We start from the raw sequence: 16,176 nt of genomic DNA, 5'->3' as shown, positions 1-16,176 counted from the left end.
GCCCTCGCTACTGCCCTTATAAGCCCTATGTGTACCCCACGCGTAACTTGCTTCTCGGCTTCTCTGACTGGCGAGCATTATTGGCGCAGACCCAGCATCCTTTCACCTGAGAGGTCGCTCCGCGTCCCTAGTCAAAGTGAGCGTCTGAGACTGGAATGCAGCAAGCATCTTGGGGATCTCTGCTGATCCTTTTTCATTTCTCTCTCAGGGCGAGAACTCTGGGAAATGAGCTGATCCAGGTGGACTCTTCAGGTGACAAAGATGGAAACCCCAGGTCTGCCAGCAAGAAAAGAGGCAGGGTGAGTAAAGACAGTCCTAGGGTGGGGTGGCAGGAGGGCGAGGGTGAGGCTGATGTGGGGTCCATGAACCTGCAATTCCTTCTAGCCACGCTATGTAGTTACTGTTCCCCCCCCCCCCCCCCCCCCCCAGTGAAAGAGTTCAAATGGAAAAGTACAAAAAATAAGTAGTGGAAATCTGCATATCCAACCCCCAGATTTTTAAAAGTTAACATTTGACTTACTGCTTTAGATTGTTTTTAGAGAAATAAAAAGGTGACACGCTGAAGAACACCACCTATCTCTCTTAGGGGTATCCATGCTTCTGAAGATAGGTTCTATTCTCCCAGTAACTGCTTTTGTTAAAAATATTAAAAAGTATTTTCCCTAAGATTAGATGGATATGACATAATTTCCATGAATTTTTAAAGTCAAGCAAAGCAATATCCAGCACTCCCTGGTATCCTTGGGAGTTCCCTTGTGACTCAGCTGGTAAAGAATCTGCCTACAATGCGGGAGACCTGGGTTCGATACCTGGGTTGTGAAGATCCTCTCGAGAAGGGAAAGGCTGCCCACTCCAATGTTCCGGCCTGGAGAACTCCATGGACGTCCATGGGGTCGAAAAGAGTCACACAATTGAGTGACTTTCACTTTCACTAAAGCAATATTAAATGTTGTCTTGTTGCACTGACCTTTTATATTTAAACTTCTGTCCCTTGCTTTTTCCCCCATGTGGTATTGATTTCGTTTACCTATGTAGATGCACGCAGTGTAGTCCATCCCATTGAAAGAATAAATCATAATGTGCTCCTGTGTCCCTCTGTTGAAGAACATTTAGGTTGTATACTTCCACAGTGGGGAGAACTGGCAGGCTCTGCTACTGTGATCTCATGCTGTTTCTAAGATATTTCCCAAAGACCTTTCAACATGTGTGTAAGACCTTTCCTGTTGCTGTATGTAATATCTAAATCCTATCTAATCCTAGTGTGTGTGTACCTCTCCCTCCCCTCCCTCCCATCCAGTTTACCTTTTCACCCTCTCAGTGGTAGACTTTCAGATTCCAACACTTACTCTTAATAAGTGCTGCCAGGTACTCTGATGTGGCATAGTGAGAGATAGGACATATCAATATGATGTCACCTAGGGTTCAAGTAGCATAGTCCTTAACCTCAGGGCTTCCCTGGTGACTCAGATGGTAAAGAATCTGCCTGCAATGCAGGAGACCTGGGTTTAATCCCTGGGTCAGGAAGATTGTCTGGAGAAGGGAATGGCAACCCACTCTACTCCAGTATTCTTGCCTGGAGAATCCCATGGATAGAGGAGCCTGGTGGGCTACAGTCCATGGGGTTGCAAAGAATCAGATACAATGAACGACTAACACTGGAGAGAGCTAACCCTAACTGCTCAGCAGGAACCCTAATTTAGACCAGGTGGTTCAAGTTGGTGATCCCGTGTGTATGAAGGCCCAGGGTATGTGCTGGGGTGGGGAGGGAGAGAAGGGAGAATCTAGAAAGGGCCTGTTCTTCAGCTCTTCCCATTTACTTGTTTCAGTAGGTGTAGTCTTACCATTAAGTGTTTATCTTTTTAGTTTTATTTGTCTAACCAGTATTTTCTTTCAAAATTAAAGTGTTCAGTAAAGTTTAACATATGTTTCTATCCCCATATGAATGAGTTTATCTGATAGCTTTTTCTTGATAGATAAGCTGATAAATGAGAACAATGTGAAACAACCAGAATAATGGAACTTGGAAAGTTGAAGAGTAGCTTTTGTTAAGGAGGGCAGCTTTTAAAACCATAGGCTAAAGTAAAATTTAGAGGTGGTTTTTAATTTTAATTCATTATGCCACTGATTATCCCCTTTTTTCATATATAATAATGAGTTGATTATACAATTCTTAATGTTTTATTGTGCCTAATTATCCTTAAAGTAATTGTCACCCCATTCCAGCCAATAATATATAAAAAATCAACTTTATTGAAGGATAACTTATACACAATAAAATGCACCTGTATTAATGTCAATGAGTTTTATAGACCAGTATGTGTAGTTACCACCTTAATCAAGACAGAACATTTCCATCAACTTAGATAGTTCCCCTGTGCCTCTTTGTAGGCAATTCCCTGGGCTATATATATCAACTTGGAGAGAATTAACATCTTGACAGTTTTAAGCCTTGATTAGGGTGGTGGTAAATGCAAATATACATTTGTCAAAACTCATCAAGCTGCACATTTAAGTTCTGTGTAGTTTACTGTATAAAAGGGATTTCGATGAAATAAAAAATAAAGATCAAAAATAAAAATTACCTCAGCTACTACCTCTTATTATTGACACGATTCATAATCATCAGAATCATTTGGCTTGTACAACTTTTTATCAGTAGGCTCTGTATTTGAGGTGCTGCACTGGTTCATTAGTTTCTTAATATCTCAAAACCAACCAGTTGATGCTGGCCTCTGTGATGTGGCAGGATGGGGAGAAAGGTCACAGCCAGACAATGAGAGCAAAGCACCTGTGTCAGAGATTTTGTAGAAGGTGGGCAAAAGTGGTGTGTACCCCTTCAGACTTAGCCAAAAGTGGTGTGTACCCGTTCAGAACTGCCAGTCACAGTTCTCCATCTTTTTTCTCTTTAGAGTCCATGGGTCAGAGACTAGCCCTAGGGCATCCTTGGAGCCCTGACCTGAAGAGAGACAAGCCACAAAGTGGAAGGAGCTACATTTGCATCACCACTGGAGAACAATCACCCCCAAGGGATTTGGAGAGACGTCTTCTCTAATACCCACCTTTAAGTCCCAGTTGTATTTTCTTTTATTCTCCTAGCACTCAGTGCTGTTGAGGGGAAATTCTAGACTTCCCATAATATCTTGGTCATGAAAGTGAAATGAAAGTCAGTCTGTCATGTCCGACTCTTTGTGACCCCATGGAGTATAGCCAGCCAGGCTCCTCTGTCCATTGGAATTCTCCAGGCAAGAATACTGGAGTGGGTAGCCATTCCCTTCTCCGGGGGATCTTCCTGACCCAGGAATCAAACCTGGGTCTCCTGCATTGCAGGCAGATTCTTTACTGCCTGAGCCACCAGGAAAAAGGTCTTTATGTATATGCAAGGCAAAGCAGATCAGGACCAGAGCTGGCTGAGAGCTGTAAGACTCCACAGGGTAGGGGAGACCTTGTAGAAGTGTAAAACAGTGGTGCAGAGGTGAGAATTGCTCTCAGGATGGGTCTTTGGGGCATGCCGGCATCCACCAGAGACTGGAAGGACTATTTAGAGAAATTGATAAAAAAAAAAAGTTAGGTTACTTACTGCAAAGGGTTGGGCTTAGAATGATGGGTAAATCAGGCATTAACATCTCCATTTTACTAATGAAGAAATTAAGTTTTATAGAGAATGAGTGTTTTTGTACCTGTTACAGTACTTAGTTCATAGTAGATACACAGCAAATATTTGTTGAGGGAATTCCCTAGTGATCCAGTGGTTAGGACTTGATGCTTTCACTACCTTGGACCTGGGTTAGAACCCTGGTCAGGGAACTAAGATCCAGAGAGCCAATAAAGAAATAAGTAAATAAATAGATAAATATTTGTTGAATGAATGAATGATTCTCTCATCTAAGACCTTTAATGGTTATGCCTTCCACCAAGAATTGAGAACTTGCCTAGTTGGTGGTCTATAGAGGGGTAGGGGACTGGGAAGGAGGACAGACACCTTCTAGTTGGGTACAGAATGTTCATATGTACTCTCTGGTGTCCCCTTGGCCCTACCACTCCCCGTTGCCCTGGGACTCATTCCATTTACACATTAATGTCATCAGTCTCCCATGGGCTTCAGTTGTGTGGAATCTCTTTCTACACTTCTGGAGTTGTCCCCACCCCTATCAGTTTGCCCTCTCCCATCTCCTTCCATTGCCTTCCCTGCCTCTCCCTCCCATCCTGCCATATCTATTCACATATGTCTTCTGTATTTTGTTGAGTTTTTTTTTTTAATGTTATAAGCATAAGTCCTTAGGCAGCTGTGCATAATATGATGAACCTGGAGCCCTAGGCAAAGAATGGAGTTGTGACAGATACACCTTCTACAAGTCTATGTTACACATAATAAGATATATAAATATTGTAAGGCCCCCTGTGGCTCAGATGGTAAAGAATCTGCCTAAAGTGTAGGAGACTCAGGTTCGATCCCTGGATTGAGAAGATCCCCGGGAGAAGGGAATGGGAACCCACTCCAGTATTATTGCCTGGAGAATTCCAATGGACAGAGGAGCCTGGTGGGCTACAGTTCATGGGATTGCAAAGAGTTGGACATAATTGAGCCACTAACAGATCACATCAAATACTATTGTACCATGTGGTTATTAGGCAAACACAATAAGCGGTGCTTTAAAATTCTAGTTAATGTAACACTTATAAACATGTCAAATTTTATAGTTATTCTGTGTTTATTAGCTGCTATTAACTAACTGGGCACCTTATATGAGTTATTTTATTGTATTATCTGCTGCAGGAGGGATTAGAGGGCATTGTCTTTAAGGAGCTTTAAAAGTCCATATCCAAGGCTCTGTGACTGTATTATTACTGTTTGGACAGATAAAAGCTAAAACAAGGGAAGCAGGGAGTGATACTGTTGCAAGGTGAAAGTGGTGTGATGCTAACTGAGCAGAGTTCTCCCAGAAACATCTGGGACTGCTGAGACCCATTTCTCTGGAAATCTAGAGACCAGATAATTGGATGAAGCTTTATACATCCCCATCCTATTCCTTTCTGGTCACTGTCCAAATTGTCACCTCCTGGTTATGATCCTCCCCACAGTCTGCTTTTTATCTTCTCCACTGGAATCCCAAGATCAAAGGATGACACCCCTCATACATCACAGTACGTACACAGTGCCTGTGGGTCCGTGAAGTGTGGGAAAGAAATTCTGTCTGCATTCCTTCCTGCAGGGCTCAGGCCTTCTCCAATGAAGGTTGCGTTTTGAGGAGGTCTTTCCTGGAATTTCTGCTGGGTTTGGGAGCCAATCCCCTCCCCATGTTCCACCTTGGCAAATAGAGATTTCCCCTCCCTCCTCATATCAGACCTTGCTTTTACCCAGGACTTTTGCCCTTTTTATAGAGAAAACCAAAGCCATGGGTAGGAACTCCACCAACATGCAGTCAGATTTATGTAGTGTTATGTCTTGCTGAAATATGGCAGACAAGATGATGAAGTTTTGGCCTTAACTGGGTTTTGTTTGTTTTAGTAGCTGGAAGACAGAGAAACATAAGATTAGTAAGCTTTCTACTAGCCATCACCTTGGTAATTCATGCAATAATCCAAACTATATGTTCACTTCAGTTCAGTTGCTCAGTCATGTCCACCTCTGCGACCCCATGGACTGTAGCATGCCAGGCCTCCCTATCCATCACCAACTCCTGGAGTGTACTCACACTCATGCCCATTGAGTCAGTGATGCCATCCAACCGTCTCATCCTCTGTCATCCCTTTCTCCTCCTGCCTTCAATCTTTCCCAGCATCAGGGGCTTTTCAAATGAGTCAGCTCTTCACATCAGGTGGCCAAAGTATTGGAGTTTCAGCTTCAACATCAGTCCTTCCAATGAATATTCAGAACTGATTTCCTTTAGGATGGACTGGTTGGATCTCCTTGCTGTGCAAGGGACTCTCAAGAGTCTTCTCCAACACCACAGTTCAAAAGCATCAATTCTTCGGCGCTCAGCTTTCTTTATAGTCCAACTCTCACATCCATACATGACTACTGGAAAAACCATAGCTTTCACTAGACGGACCTTTGTTGGCAAAGTGATGTCTCTGCTTTTTAATATGCTGTCTAAGTTACAAACCTTCAAATCAGTTGAAACTTAAATGTGTCCTATCTGATAACAAGTGTAAGAACACATTTAAAGTTTTTAAAATTAGGATTTGATAGAAAATTCTAAATAAATTTGATATAAAAGTAAGTATAGTTCTTTTTTTCCTAGCCCCCCAAAATTTTTTTAACGGGTAACCTTTTTTCTAGTCACTTAGAAGTAGGGAACATGATGGTTATTAAAGGCCTCCAATTTCTACCTTATCTGTGGTCAGCCTGCCATCAGCCAGAGGCCTCCCTCTGCTGGACAACTCTGGGGACATCAAGTTCCTTATTCCATAATTTCTTGTCTCCTTGTTCTAGGTGAATACATCCTTTTGGGGGTCCTCTTGAAGTCCTGCACCCTGACATTTTAATATCACCTTTGTTTCACTTGAATTCTAGAAGTGTCAGCTTGTTGTCTTTAGGAAGGCCCCCTTTAGCTGCAAATCTCTTTCTGAAATCTACCTTTTTAAAAATCTTCCTTATGGAAGGAACAGGTTCGAGGTGCTCTGGCTACAGTTGAGAAAGCTTCTGATTTATTGATGAAGATGTAGTGACAGAATGAGAGATGATTGTGGGCTCATGAAAGGGGGCTTCCAAGATAGAAACTGACTGGAAACTCAGGATGGAGACAGAATCAGCACATACTGAATACCTGCTGAGGAGTTTTAATCTAACCTGTACCATGTAAAGATGAACTCCTGCAAACAGTCATAGTCTCTTCCCCTGAGCTAGGTTCCCTCTTTTAAAACTGAGAGTTTAGCAGCAGTTTTAAATACTGAACTCCACAGCTGGGAAAATGGAACTGCCTTCACAATTGCAGGCAAGTTCTGTGCTCAGCTGTGTACACCAAGAGGCAAGCCTCTTGGCTTGTGCACAAAGAGCTGAACTTACAATAAATAAGCAAAGGGAAGCACAAAGAAGTGGAATATGATTCATTTTTATGGGTGATAAAATGTCAGGACCAGGTCTCCTCTATCCTTTACCGTTCTTTATATTCTCCACCTCATTCACCCCCTTGGTGACCTCACCAAGTCTCATGACTTTAAATGCCATCCATATACCAATGATTCCAAAATGTATGGCTCCAACTTAATTCAACTCCATCCTCCCCTAAACTACTCTGTCAAAGCTGCTACTGACATCCATACCACTAAACCAAGGAACTATTCTCAGGCATCTAGTCACTTCAGTCTATCAGCAACATTTGAACCCAGTTAATTTACTCCCTCATCCACTTGCGAAATCTCTTAGACTCTGCAAATTTTATAACAAAACTAATGATTCACCCTCCCAGCTCCATCGTAGCACACTTGCTTCTCTCTTATAGATGATCATTTTAGGAAAACTCATCTCATTCTTCTAGTTTATTCTTTCAGCCACATTGAGTTTGAGAGCTCACATCTAAAAGCATTGAACAAATTAAAAGAGAAAAACCACATAATAATATCAATACATGAAGAAAGTCTAGCTGCCATTTAATTTAAAAAAGCAGAAAACAATTTAACCAGACAAAGATGCCACAAAAAAAGAAAACTACAGGCCAATATCACTGATGAACATAGATGCAAAAATCCTTAACAAAATTCTAGCAAACAGAATTCAACAACATATTAAAAAAATCATACACCATGACCAAGTGGGCTTTATCCCAGGAATGCAAGGATTCTTTAATATCCACAAATCAATCAGTGTAATACACCACATTAACAAATTGAAAGATAAAAACCATATGATTATCTCAATAGATGCAGAGAAAGCCTTTGACAAAATTCAACACTCATTTATGATTAAAACTCTCCAGAAAGCAGGAATAGAAGGAACATACCTCAACATAATAAAAGCTATATATGACAAACCCACAGCAAGCATCACCCTCAATGGGGAAAAATTGAAAGCATTTCCCCTGAAATCAGGAACAAGACAAGGGTGCCCACTCTCACCACTACTATTCCACATAGTGTTGGAAGTTTTGGCCACAGCAATCAGAGCAGAAAAAGACATAAAAGGAATCCAGATAGGAAAAGAAGAAGTGAAACTCTCTCTGTTTGCAGATGACATGATCCTCTACATAGAAAACCCTAAAGACTCTTCCAGAAAATTACTAGAGCTAATCAATGAATATAGTAAAGTTGCAGGATATAAAATTAACACACAGAAATCCCCTGCATTCCTATATACTAACAATGAAAAAACAAAGAGAAATTAAGGAAACAATACCATTCACCATTGCAACAAAAAGAATAAAATACTTAGGAGTATATCTACCTAAAGAAACAAAAGACCTATACATAGAAAACTATAAAACACTGATGAAAGAAATCAAAGAGGACACAAACAGATGGAGAAACATACCGTGTTCATGGATTGGAAGAATCAATATTGTCAAAATGGCTATTCTACCTAAAGCAATCTATAGATTCAATGCAATCCCTATCAAGCTACCAACGGTATTTTTCACAGAACTAGAAAAAATAATTTCACAATTTGTATGGAAATACAAAAAACCTCGAATAGCCAAAGTAATCTTGAGAAAGAAGAATGGAACTGGAGGAATCAACCTGCCTGACTTCAGGCTCTACTACAAAGCCACGTTCATCAAGAAAGTATGGTACTGACACAAAGACAGAAATATAGCTCAATGGAACAGAATAGAAAGCCCAGAGATAAATCCACGAACCTATGGACACCTTATCTTTGACAAAGGAGGCAAGGATATACAATGGAAAAAAGACAACCTCTTTAACAAGTGGTGCTGGGAAAACTGGTCAACCACTTGTAAAAGAATGAAACTAGAACACTTTCTAGCACCATACACAAAAATAAACTCAAAATGGATTAAAGATCTAAATGTAAGACCAGAAACTACAAAACTCCTAGAGGAGAACATAGGCAAAACACTCTCCGACATAAATCTCAGCAGGATCCTCTATGACCTACCTCCCAGAATATTGGAAATAAAAGCAAAACTAAACAAATGGGACCTAATGAAACTTAAAAGCTTCTGCACTACAAAGGAAACTATAAGTAAGGTGAAAAGACAGCCCTCAGATTGGGAGAAAATAATAGCAAATGAAGAAACAGACAAAGGATTAATCTCAAAAATATACAAGCAACTCCTGAAGCTCAATTCCAGAAAAATAAATGACCCAATCAAAAACTGGGCCAAAGAACTAAACAGACATTTCTCCAAAGAAGACATACAGATGGCTAACAAACACATGAAAAGATGCTCAACATCACTCATTATTAGAGAAATGCAAATCAAAACCACAATGAGGTACCATTACACACCAGTCAGGATGGCTGTTATCCAAAAGTCTACAAGCAATAAATGCTGGAGAGGGTGTGGAGAAAAGGGAACCCTCTTACACTGTTGGTGGGAATGCAAACTAGTACAGCCACTATGGAAAACAGTGTGGAGATTTCTTAAAAAATTGGAAATAGAACTGCCATATGACCCAGCAATACCACTTCTGGGCATACACACTGAGGAAACCAGATCTGAAAGAGACACGTGCACCCTAATGTTCATCGCAGCACTGTTTATAATAGCCAGGACATGGAAGCAACCTAGATGCCCATCAGCAGATGAATGGATAAGGAAGCTGTGGTACATATACACCATGGAATATTACTCAGCCGTTAAAAAGAATTCATTTGAATCAGTTCTAATGAGATGGATGAAACTGGAGCCCATTATATAGAGTGAAGTAAGCCAGAAAGATAAAGAACATTACAGCACACTAACACATATATATGGAATTTAGAAAGATGGTAACGATAACCCCATATGCAAAACAGAAAAAGAGACAGAGAAGTACAGAACAGACTTTTGAACTCTGTGGGAGAAGGTGAGGGTGGGATGTTTCGAAAGAACAGCATGTATATTATCTATGGTGCAACAGATCACTAGCCCAGGTGAGATGCATGAGACAAGTGCTCGGGCCTGGTGCACTGGGAGGACTCAGAGGAGTCGGGTGGAGAGGGAGGTGAGAGGGGGGATCGTGATGGGGAATACGTGTAACTCTATGGCTGATTCATGTCAATGTATGACAAAACCCACTGAAATGTTGTGAAGTAATTAGCCTCCAACTAATAAAATAAAATTAAAAAAAATAAAAAAGTAGAAAACAATTGAAGGGAACCATTTAAATATAGTGGATACAAAAAATTAACATTATGCTAAAGGACAAAACAATGCCATGTTAATTAAAACCAAGAACTAAACAGGGCTGACTGCTAAAAATATTATTCAAATTTACTGTGGAAATTCTTAGCAAATGCAGTACAAAAAACTTAAATGCTTGGTATTTACATAAAAAAAATTTTTGCACCCTTATATGTAAAAGTTTTACAACTAATTGATTTTCGTTAAGTTTAAGTGAGTAAACCGGGTTCAACATATGGTATTGTGTTTTTTCCCCTTGGATATGAAAAAAGTAGTAATTAAACTGAATTCCAAAATTAAAACTTCGAAAGCTTTAAGAGCCAATTCTATAAAAGTGTCCCCAAATATCGATATTTAGCGTGGTGTAGCACACCAGGGTTGAAAACCCTGCGCCTGGAGAAATACTATCTAGTTAGGCACAGAGCGGAACTTTCAAATATTATCCAATCTGGGCAGTTCTGTCTCCAGGAGCAGAGAAACCCGGTAAGAGGTTTTGGGCTTTAGCTCTAAAATTCCAGGGCAGCCAAGTTCTCCTGACCCTGGCGGGAAACTAGCTGACAACCTGCAAATGGTCCCGGGGTAAGTCGGCCGAGCCTGGCCTCGTCTGAGTGCCGGGTAAGCCGGCGGATCACCGTCGTTCCCAAGGTCACCTTAAAAGCATTTCAGAGCCACCCAACTTTGGAAAAAGCCAATTTAGCGATAGCGATATGGCCCAAGAACCTATGTCCCGGCCTTGATCTCAAATAACACCAGAGAAATCTTTAACAAAGGAGTACATACTACACGGACCCAGCTCTCAATCGTGCTGCTGAGAACTACTTTGGGGTATGGGACTAAAGGATAGGCCCCAAAGTTCCCCCGCTTGTTTCTGATATACAAGTAAAAATGTAAACTTCAGATTAAAACGGGATTAGGGAAATCGTTTGAGGCCCAAAACACTAGCTTCTAACCCCACAGCGTGAGTTTAACTTAGCCTCAAAAGGATTCTGATGTAGAGCTAAGAATGGCTTGCACACACTATTTGCATGAGGGCAAAAAGAAAAAAAAAGTGTGATAGTAAAGCTCTTTCCCTGAGATAAGTTGGTGGCTCTTAAAAGAGCCGTTGGTTTATTGGAAGCAGCTTCCAAGCAGAACTCTTACTTCTTCTTGGGTGCTGCCTTCTTGGGTTTGGCAGCGGTCTTTGGCTTGGTTATCTTTCCTTTGGCCCCTTTGGGTTTCACAGCCTTGGCTTTGGCAGGGCTCTTGGCTACTTTCCTAGGCTTCCCTGCCTTGGGCTTCTTAGGGCTCTTGGAGGACTTCTTTGTCGTCACAGGCTTTTTAGGCTTTTTTGGAGTTTTCACACCTTTCTTAGTAGCAGCTGCCCCAGTGGCCTTCTTGGGCTTCTTAGAAGCGCTTGTTACCTTGGTTTTCGTTGCCACCTTTGTGGCGCTGGGCTTAGCATCCACGGAAGCTACTTTCTTGTTGAGCTTGAAAGAACCCGAGGCGCCGGTGCCCTTGGTCTGCACCAAGGTGCCTTTGCCCACTAGGCTCTTAAGACCCAGCTTGATGCGGCTGTTGTTCTTTTCCACATCGTAGCCAGCGGCCGCCAGCGCCTTTTTCAGCGCGGCCAGGGACACACCACTGCGCTCCTTAGAGGAGGAAACGGCTTGCACAATCAGCTCCGAAACTGAAGGGCCCGCGGGTTTCTTCTTGGCGGCTGCTGCAGCTTTCGCAGGCTTCTTCGCCTTCTTGCCAGCTGAAGGCTTCTCAGGGGGAGTGGAAGCAGCTGGAGCGGGGAGCACAACTTCGGACATGGCGGAAGTAAGAAGAAACTAACTAAACCGCTAGACCCAACGAGGCAGTAAGATGCGGGTGGCTCGGGCGCGAGATATTTATAGGGCGGGGCCGCGCTGTGATTGGTGAGCGCTGGCGCCCGCCCCCGGCACCCTAGCGCCCCCTGCCCTCCCAGCTGGGTCTCGCAAGGCAGCAGCCGGCCGCTGGGGCCTATGGTCCTGCTTTCCTGCCGCTTGCACTGAAGCACCCAGACAGCATCCTTCTCCACCCCTCACCTCGACGCCGGTCGCCCAGTGGAGACGGAAATACTCCACTCGGCAGGGTAGGGTCCGGGCCATTACCATCAGAGGGTGCGACTTCTTTTTTAAAAAAGCAGGGTGTTTTTTGTTTTTTTGTTTTTTTTTTCTTTTGGGGGTAGGAGGAAGAGCTGTAAATAAGGCAATTGCATAAGAATCCAAGGAGTTTCACCTGAAACCTCGCCTCTAGGAAGCACTGCCAAGGGATATCAGTTTCTAATCTGCAATCAATTCAAAAGGTTTTATCTTGGATGACTGAAAGGGAGAGGGGAAAGCGAGAATATGTAGGCCTGGTCTGCAGGTTTGGGAAAAGTTCTCATTGATGCCACTTCCTTTCCTGGCAACGCTGAGTATGTGTGGTAAAGACCCGAGACGCGAGTGCCCTTGGTCTGAACCAGGGTGCGTTTATGTATTTGGGACAAAGGAGAATTGCAGAAAACAAAAGAATTGGTTAACACTGCAACTGACCCTCAAGCTGCACCTGTGGAAAACTTAGCACGCAATTTATGTAATTTCAACTTATTTCCACAGCCCAATGCACAACAATCCAAACAAATTTTGGATTGCCTTTCATCCTCATAACATATACCAAGCTGCAAACCTAGAACACGAAAGACATCAAGTAATCTCTGGGTGGACTAAACTGTGCCCGGATAGGCATTGCACACAGGGAGGATGTGGGAGCAGGGGGAAAAGCTGCTTTAGTATGAAAATGTGAGAACACAGCCCCGAGATAATATTTTAGGGCACTGTCCCTTTAACTTGTTTGTGGCTGTAAAAGCAGCAACATGCTAAAACGACTTCACAGTGCGAATCAGACTAACTACTGAGAGAATAAAACTCCCCTTTCACAACCCCACTCTGGGTAACAGTCCCTCACAATTCAGTCCTGAGCAATCTCCTAGCAGTAGAGAGAATGAAGCAGTGACAAGTCATTCCCGCGCGAGTACCTGCGGTTTTCAAACAAGTCCGCACTGGTCTCAGTAACCCGAATTTTCCCCAGTAACCCTCAAAAAATCTAAGAGCTCGTTTCCGCCTTGCGGCCAATAATAAAAGTGTTCCAGACACAGGGAATGGCAACCCACTCCAGTATTCTTGCCTGGAGAATCCCAGGCACAGAGGACCCTGGCGGGTTACAGTCCGTGGAGACACGACTGAGCCCAGACACGAGAGTCGCCCATCTTACTCTTGCTTAACTGTCATTTTCTTGAGTCTGTATTTACAAAACCCATTACGTAATTTCTAATAACTTGGAAGAGATAAGAACAATTGGAGCTAGGCGTCTTGGTTTAAAGGACAATTATAACACAGGTATACAATCTTTCTCCAAGAGGAAGGTTTCATAAATGAGCATTTCTGGAAAGGCATAAGCTTTTCCTATAGTAATAAATGTGGCATCTAATCAAAAGTTTTTAAAAGGGAAATACTGCACGCAACAATTTCTTGTTGAAAGAATGATTTATGCCGCCTGTGTCTAATGGGTTTAGCAAATTTCAAATGAAAGGGAAATGCTCCATGCAAATGAGGGATGCTAGATATGCATTCTTACTGGCTACCAAGTAAAATGGTCTCTACCAATCAAAAGGTAGAATCTGGACTACCGCTTTCGCATAACGGTTCACATTTGGTTTTTTTAAAAAAATATCAGTCACTGGCAGTAGTAAATTGTCGTCGTTTTGGTCCATAATCTGTTCACTGAGTTTAGTCCATCGCCTGCTTCCCATGGGGAAATTCCTCTGATCTCTTGTGGCTGTCCCGCCGTTGTCTACCCGGCATTGCACCAGGCTAAGTGTATTCTAGACTTTAGTTTCAGAAAGCTTCAAATGTAAAGTCAGAGCATAAGAAAAAGGTGTCTTATTACAGAAAATACTTCTGGAAACGCTAATGTGATTTTTTTTTTTTACTGTTTTTGTGGTTACATATTGTAGGTTTCAAAGAAGTTTTTCGGTCAGTTTAAGCTTTACAGAGGGATCTCTCTTTTTTGGTAAAATGGCTTTAAAAATTTCTAACCCGATATCGGGTTACAGACCAGGGGATGTACCCTCAATTCCCACCCGACTCAGGGGACTAAGAAAACCTACATTACTACAATATCAATGAAGTGAATGTCTATTTTTCCGAAAAGGTAACGCCCAGAGCATTGTATTTACAGGAAAATCGTGTGTGGAAAAGAACAAAAGTAAAAAAAAAAAAAAAAAATTGAAAAGAGCTGAGGATAGAAGGAAGCGGCCAATGAAACTGCACGGTTTTTGGAAAGTTTAAAGCTAGACTAATCAGAACCTGAAACGTAATATTCAAACTTTTCTCCCGCCCAATCACTACCCCTGACGTACTATAAATACCAGCAAAAGTACGGGGCGATTTATTTGGGTTAGTGTTAGACATAACTGCTTTGCAGTTACGCGTCATGGCTCGTACTAAGCAAACTGCCCGTAAATCCACCGGCGGCAAGGCGCCACGCAAGCAGCTAGCCACCAAGGCGGCTCGTAAGAGTGCACCGGCCACTGGGGGCGTAAAAAAGCCTCACCGCTACCGTCCTGGCACGGTGGCCCTGCGCGAGATCCGCCGCTACCAAAAATCCACAGAGCTTCTTATCCGTAAACTGCCTTTTCAGCGCCTTGTGCGTGAGATTGCCCAGGACTTCAAGACTGACTTGCGCTTCCAGAGTTCGGCGGTGATGGCACTGCAGGAGGCATGTGAAGCCTATCTGGTGGGTCTTTTCGAGGATACCAATTTATGCGCTATTCACGCAAAGCGCGTTACCATAATGCCCAAGGACATCCAGCTAGCCCGTCGGATCCGCGGGGAGAGGGCATAAATTCCAATCTGAGATTTCAACCAAAGGCTCTTTTCAGAGCCACCCACGTTTTCAAGTAAAACGGCTGTAAGACAAACCAACTGCAGTAGTTGAATATACTGCTTTGGGTATAGAAGAGCATCAATAACACTCGGGTCATGGGTGCTTTTTGTTTCAATATTCCCTGCATATGCGAACAAACTGGCCCTTTGTGTTTAGTACTGTTATCTCATATCTTAAGAGCCAAAGTTTCGGAGGCACGCAGAGTGACATTTGCAGATGTTTTTATAATAGGGCCTTTTGAACGTCAGGATAGTATAACCATTTTTACATTTCTACCTCTGATTTTGACATTCTTACGACTATCAGAAATCATTGATGGTAAATTTTCGCCCTTTAAAGAATTTGTTCTACCTAGGATATTTGGAATATGTTTGCTATAAGCCTGCTTCCTCTAGTTAGTTAAAACAGTGTAGCCCAACCTGATCCGCCTCTCACTTCCGGCCCTTCAGTTCCTTTGGCGCCTGTTCCCGGGGCTTGGAGGAGGGATTAAGGGCGGGGATTGATGGCGTCACATTTCCGGCTTGCACGCTTTCCGTGCCCTCTGTGGGGGGAGGGGCGGAGGGAGTAGGTATATAAGAATCGGTTCTCGGCTAACTCTTCAGTTGCTGTTGGTTTACTTCTGGCGAGGCTATGTCGGGACGCGGCAAAGGCGGCAAAGGCCTGGGGAAAGGCGGCGCTAAACGCCACCGTAAGGTTCTGCGCGACAACATCCAGGGCATCACTAAGCCTGCTATCCGCCGCCTGGCTCGTCGTGGCGGTGTGAAGCGCATCTCTGGGCTCATCTACGAAGAGACGCGCGGCGTTCTGAAAGTGTTTCTGGAGAACGTGATCCGGGATGCAGTCACCTACACCGAGCATGCTAAGCGGAAGACTGTTACCGCTATGGACGTGGTCTACGCTCTCAAGCGCCAGGGCCGTACCCTCTACGGTTTTGGTGGTTAAGTTTTCCGGTTTGCTCTCAGTT

The 16,176-nt window shown here is 43.0% G+C and overlaps 3 protein-coding genes and 1 long non-coding RNA gene across 5 annotated transcripts; 3 read left to right on the top strand and 1 right to left on the bottom strand.

The window, feature by feature from the left end:
* LOC136151931 (uncharacterized) lies at window positions 1–6,198 on the top strand. 2 transcript variants are annotated; one of them, XR_010660114.1, is made up of 3 exons: window positions 1–113; window positions 209–299; window positions 2,910–6,198. It is a non-coding gene; the product is annotated as an uncharacterized lncRNA (long non-coding RNA). The 2 variants fall into 2 exon arrangements; XR_010660113.1 differs by having other exon boundaries at window positions 6–136.
* Window positions 6,199–11,419: 5,221 nt separating this feature from the next.
* Window positions 11,420–12,076, bottom strand: H1-1 (H1.1 linker histone, cluster member). The gene has a single exon (XM_065912942.1). The coding sequence runs from the start codon at window positions 12,074–12,076 to the stop codon at window positions 11,420–11,422; it is 657 nt and encodes a 218-aa protein (XP_065769014.1).
* A 2,683-nt stretch (window positions 12,077–14,759) lies between these two features.
* LOC136151850 (histone H3.1) lies at window positions 14,760–15,184 on the top strand. Its single transcript, XM_065913288.1, has one exon. It carries the CDS (start codon window positions 14,760–14,762, stop codon window positions 15,168–15,170), a length of 411 nt encoding a protein of 136 aa, XP_065769360.1. The 3' UTR covers window positions 15,171–15,184.
* Window positions 15,185–15,842: 658 nt separating this feature from the next.
* On the top strand, window positions 15,843–16,176 carry LOC136151922 (histone H4). The gene has a single exon (XM_065913377.1). The coding sequence runs from the start codon at window positions 15,843–15,845 to the stop codon at window positions 16,152–16,154; it is 312 nt and encodes a 103-aa protein (XP_065769449.1). The 3' UTR covers window positions 16,155–16,176.

Source organism: Muntiacus reevesi, chromosome 20, assembly GCF_963930625.1.
Source record: "Muntiacus reevesi chromosome 20, mMunRee1.1, whole genome shotgun sequence".
NCBI lineage: Eukaryota > Metazoa > Chordata > Mammalia > Artiodactyla > Cervidae > Muntiacus > Muntiacus reevesi.
This window is presented reverse-complemented; position numbering and strand designations above follow the sequence as displayed.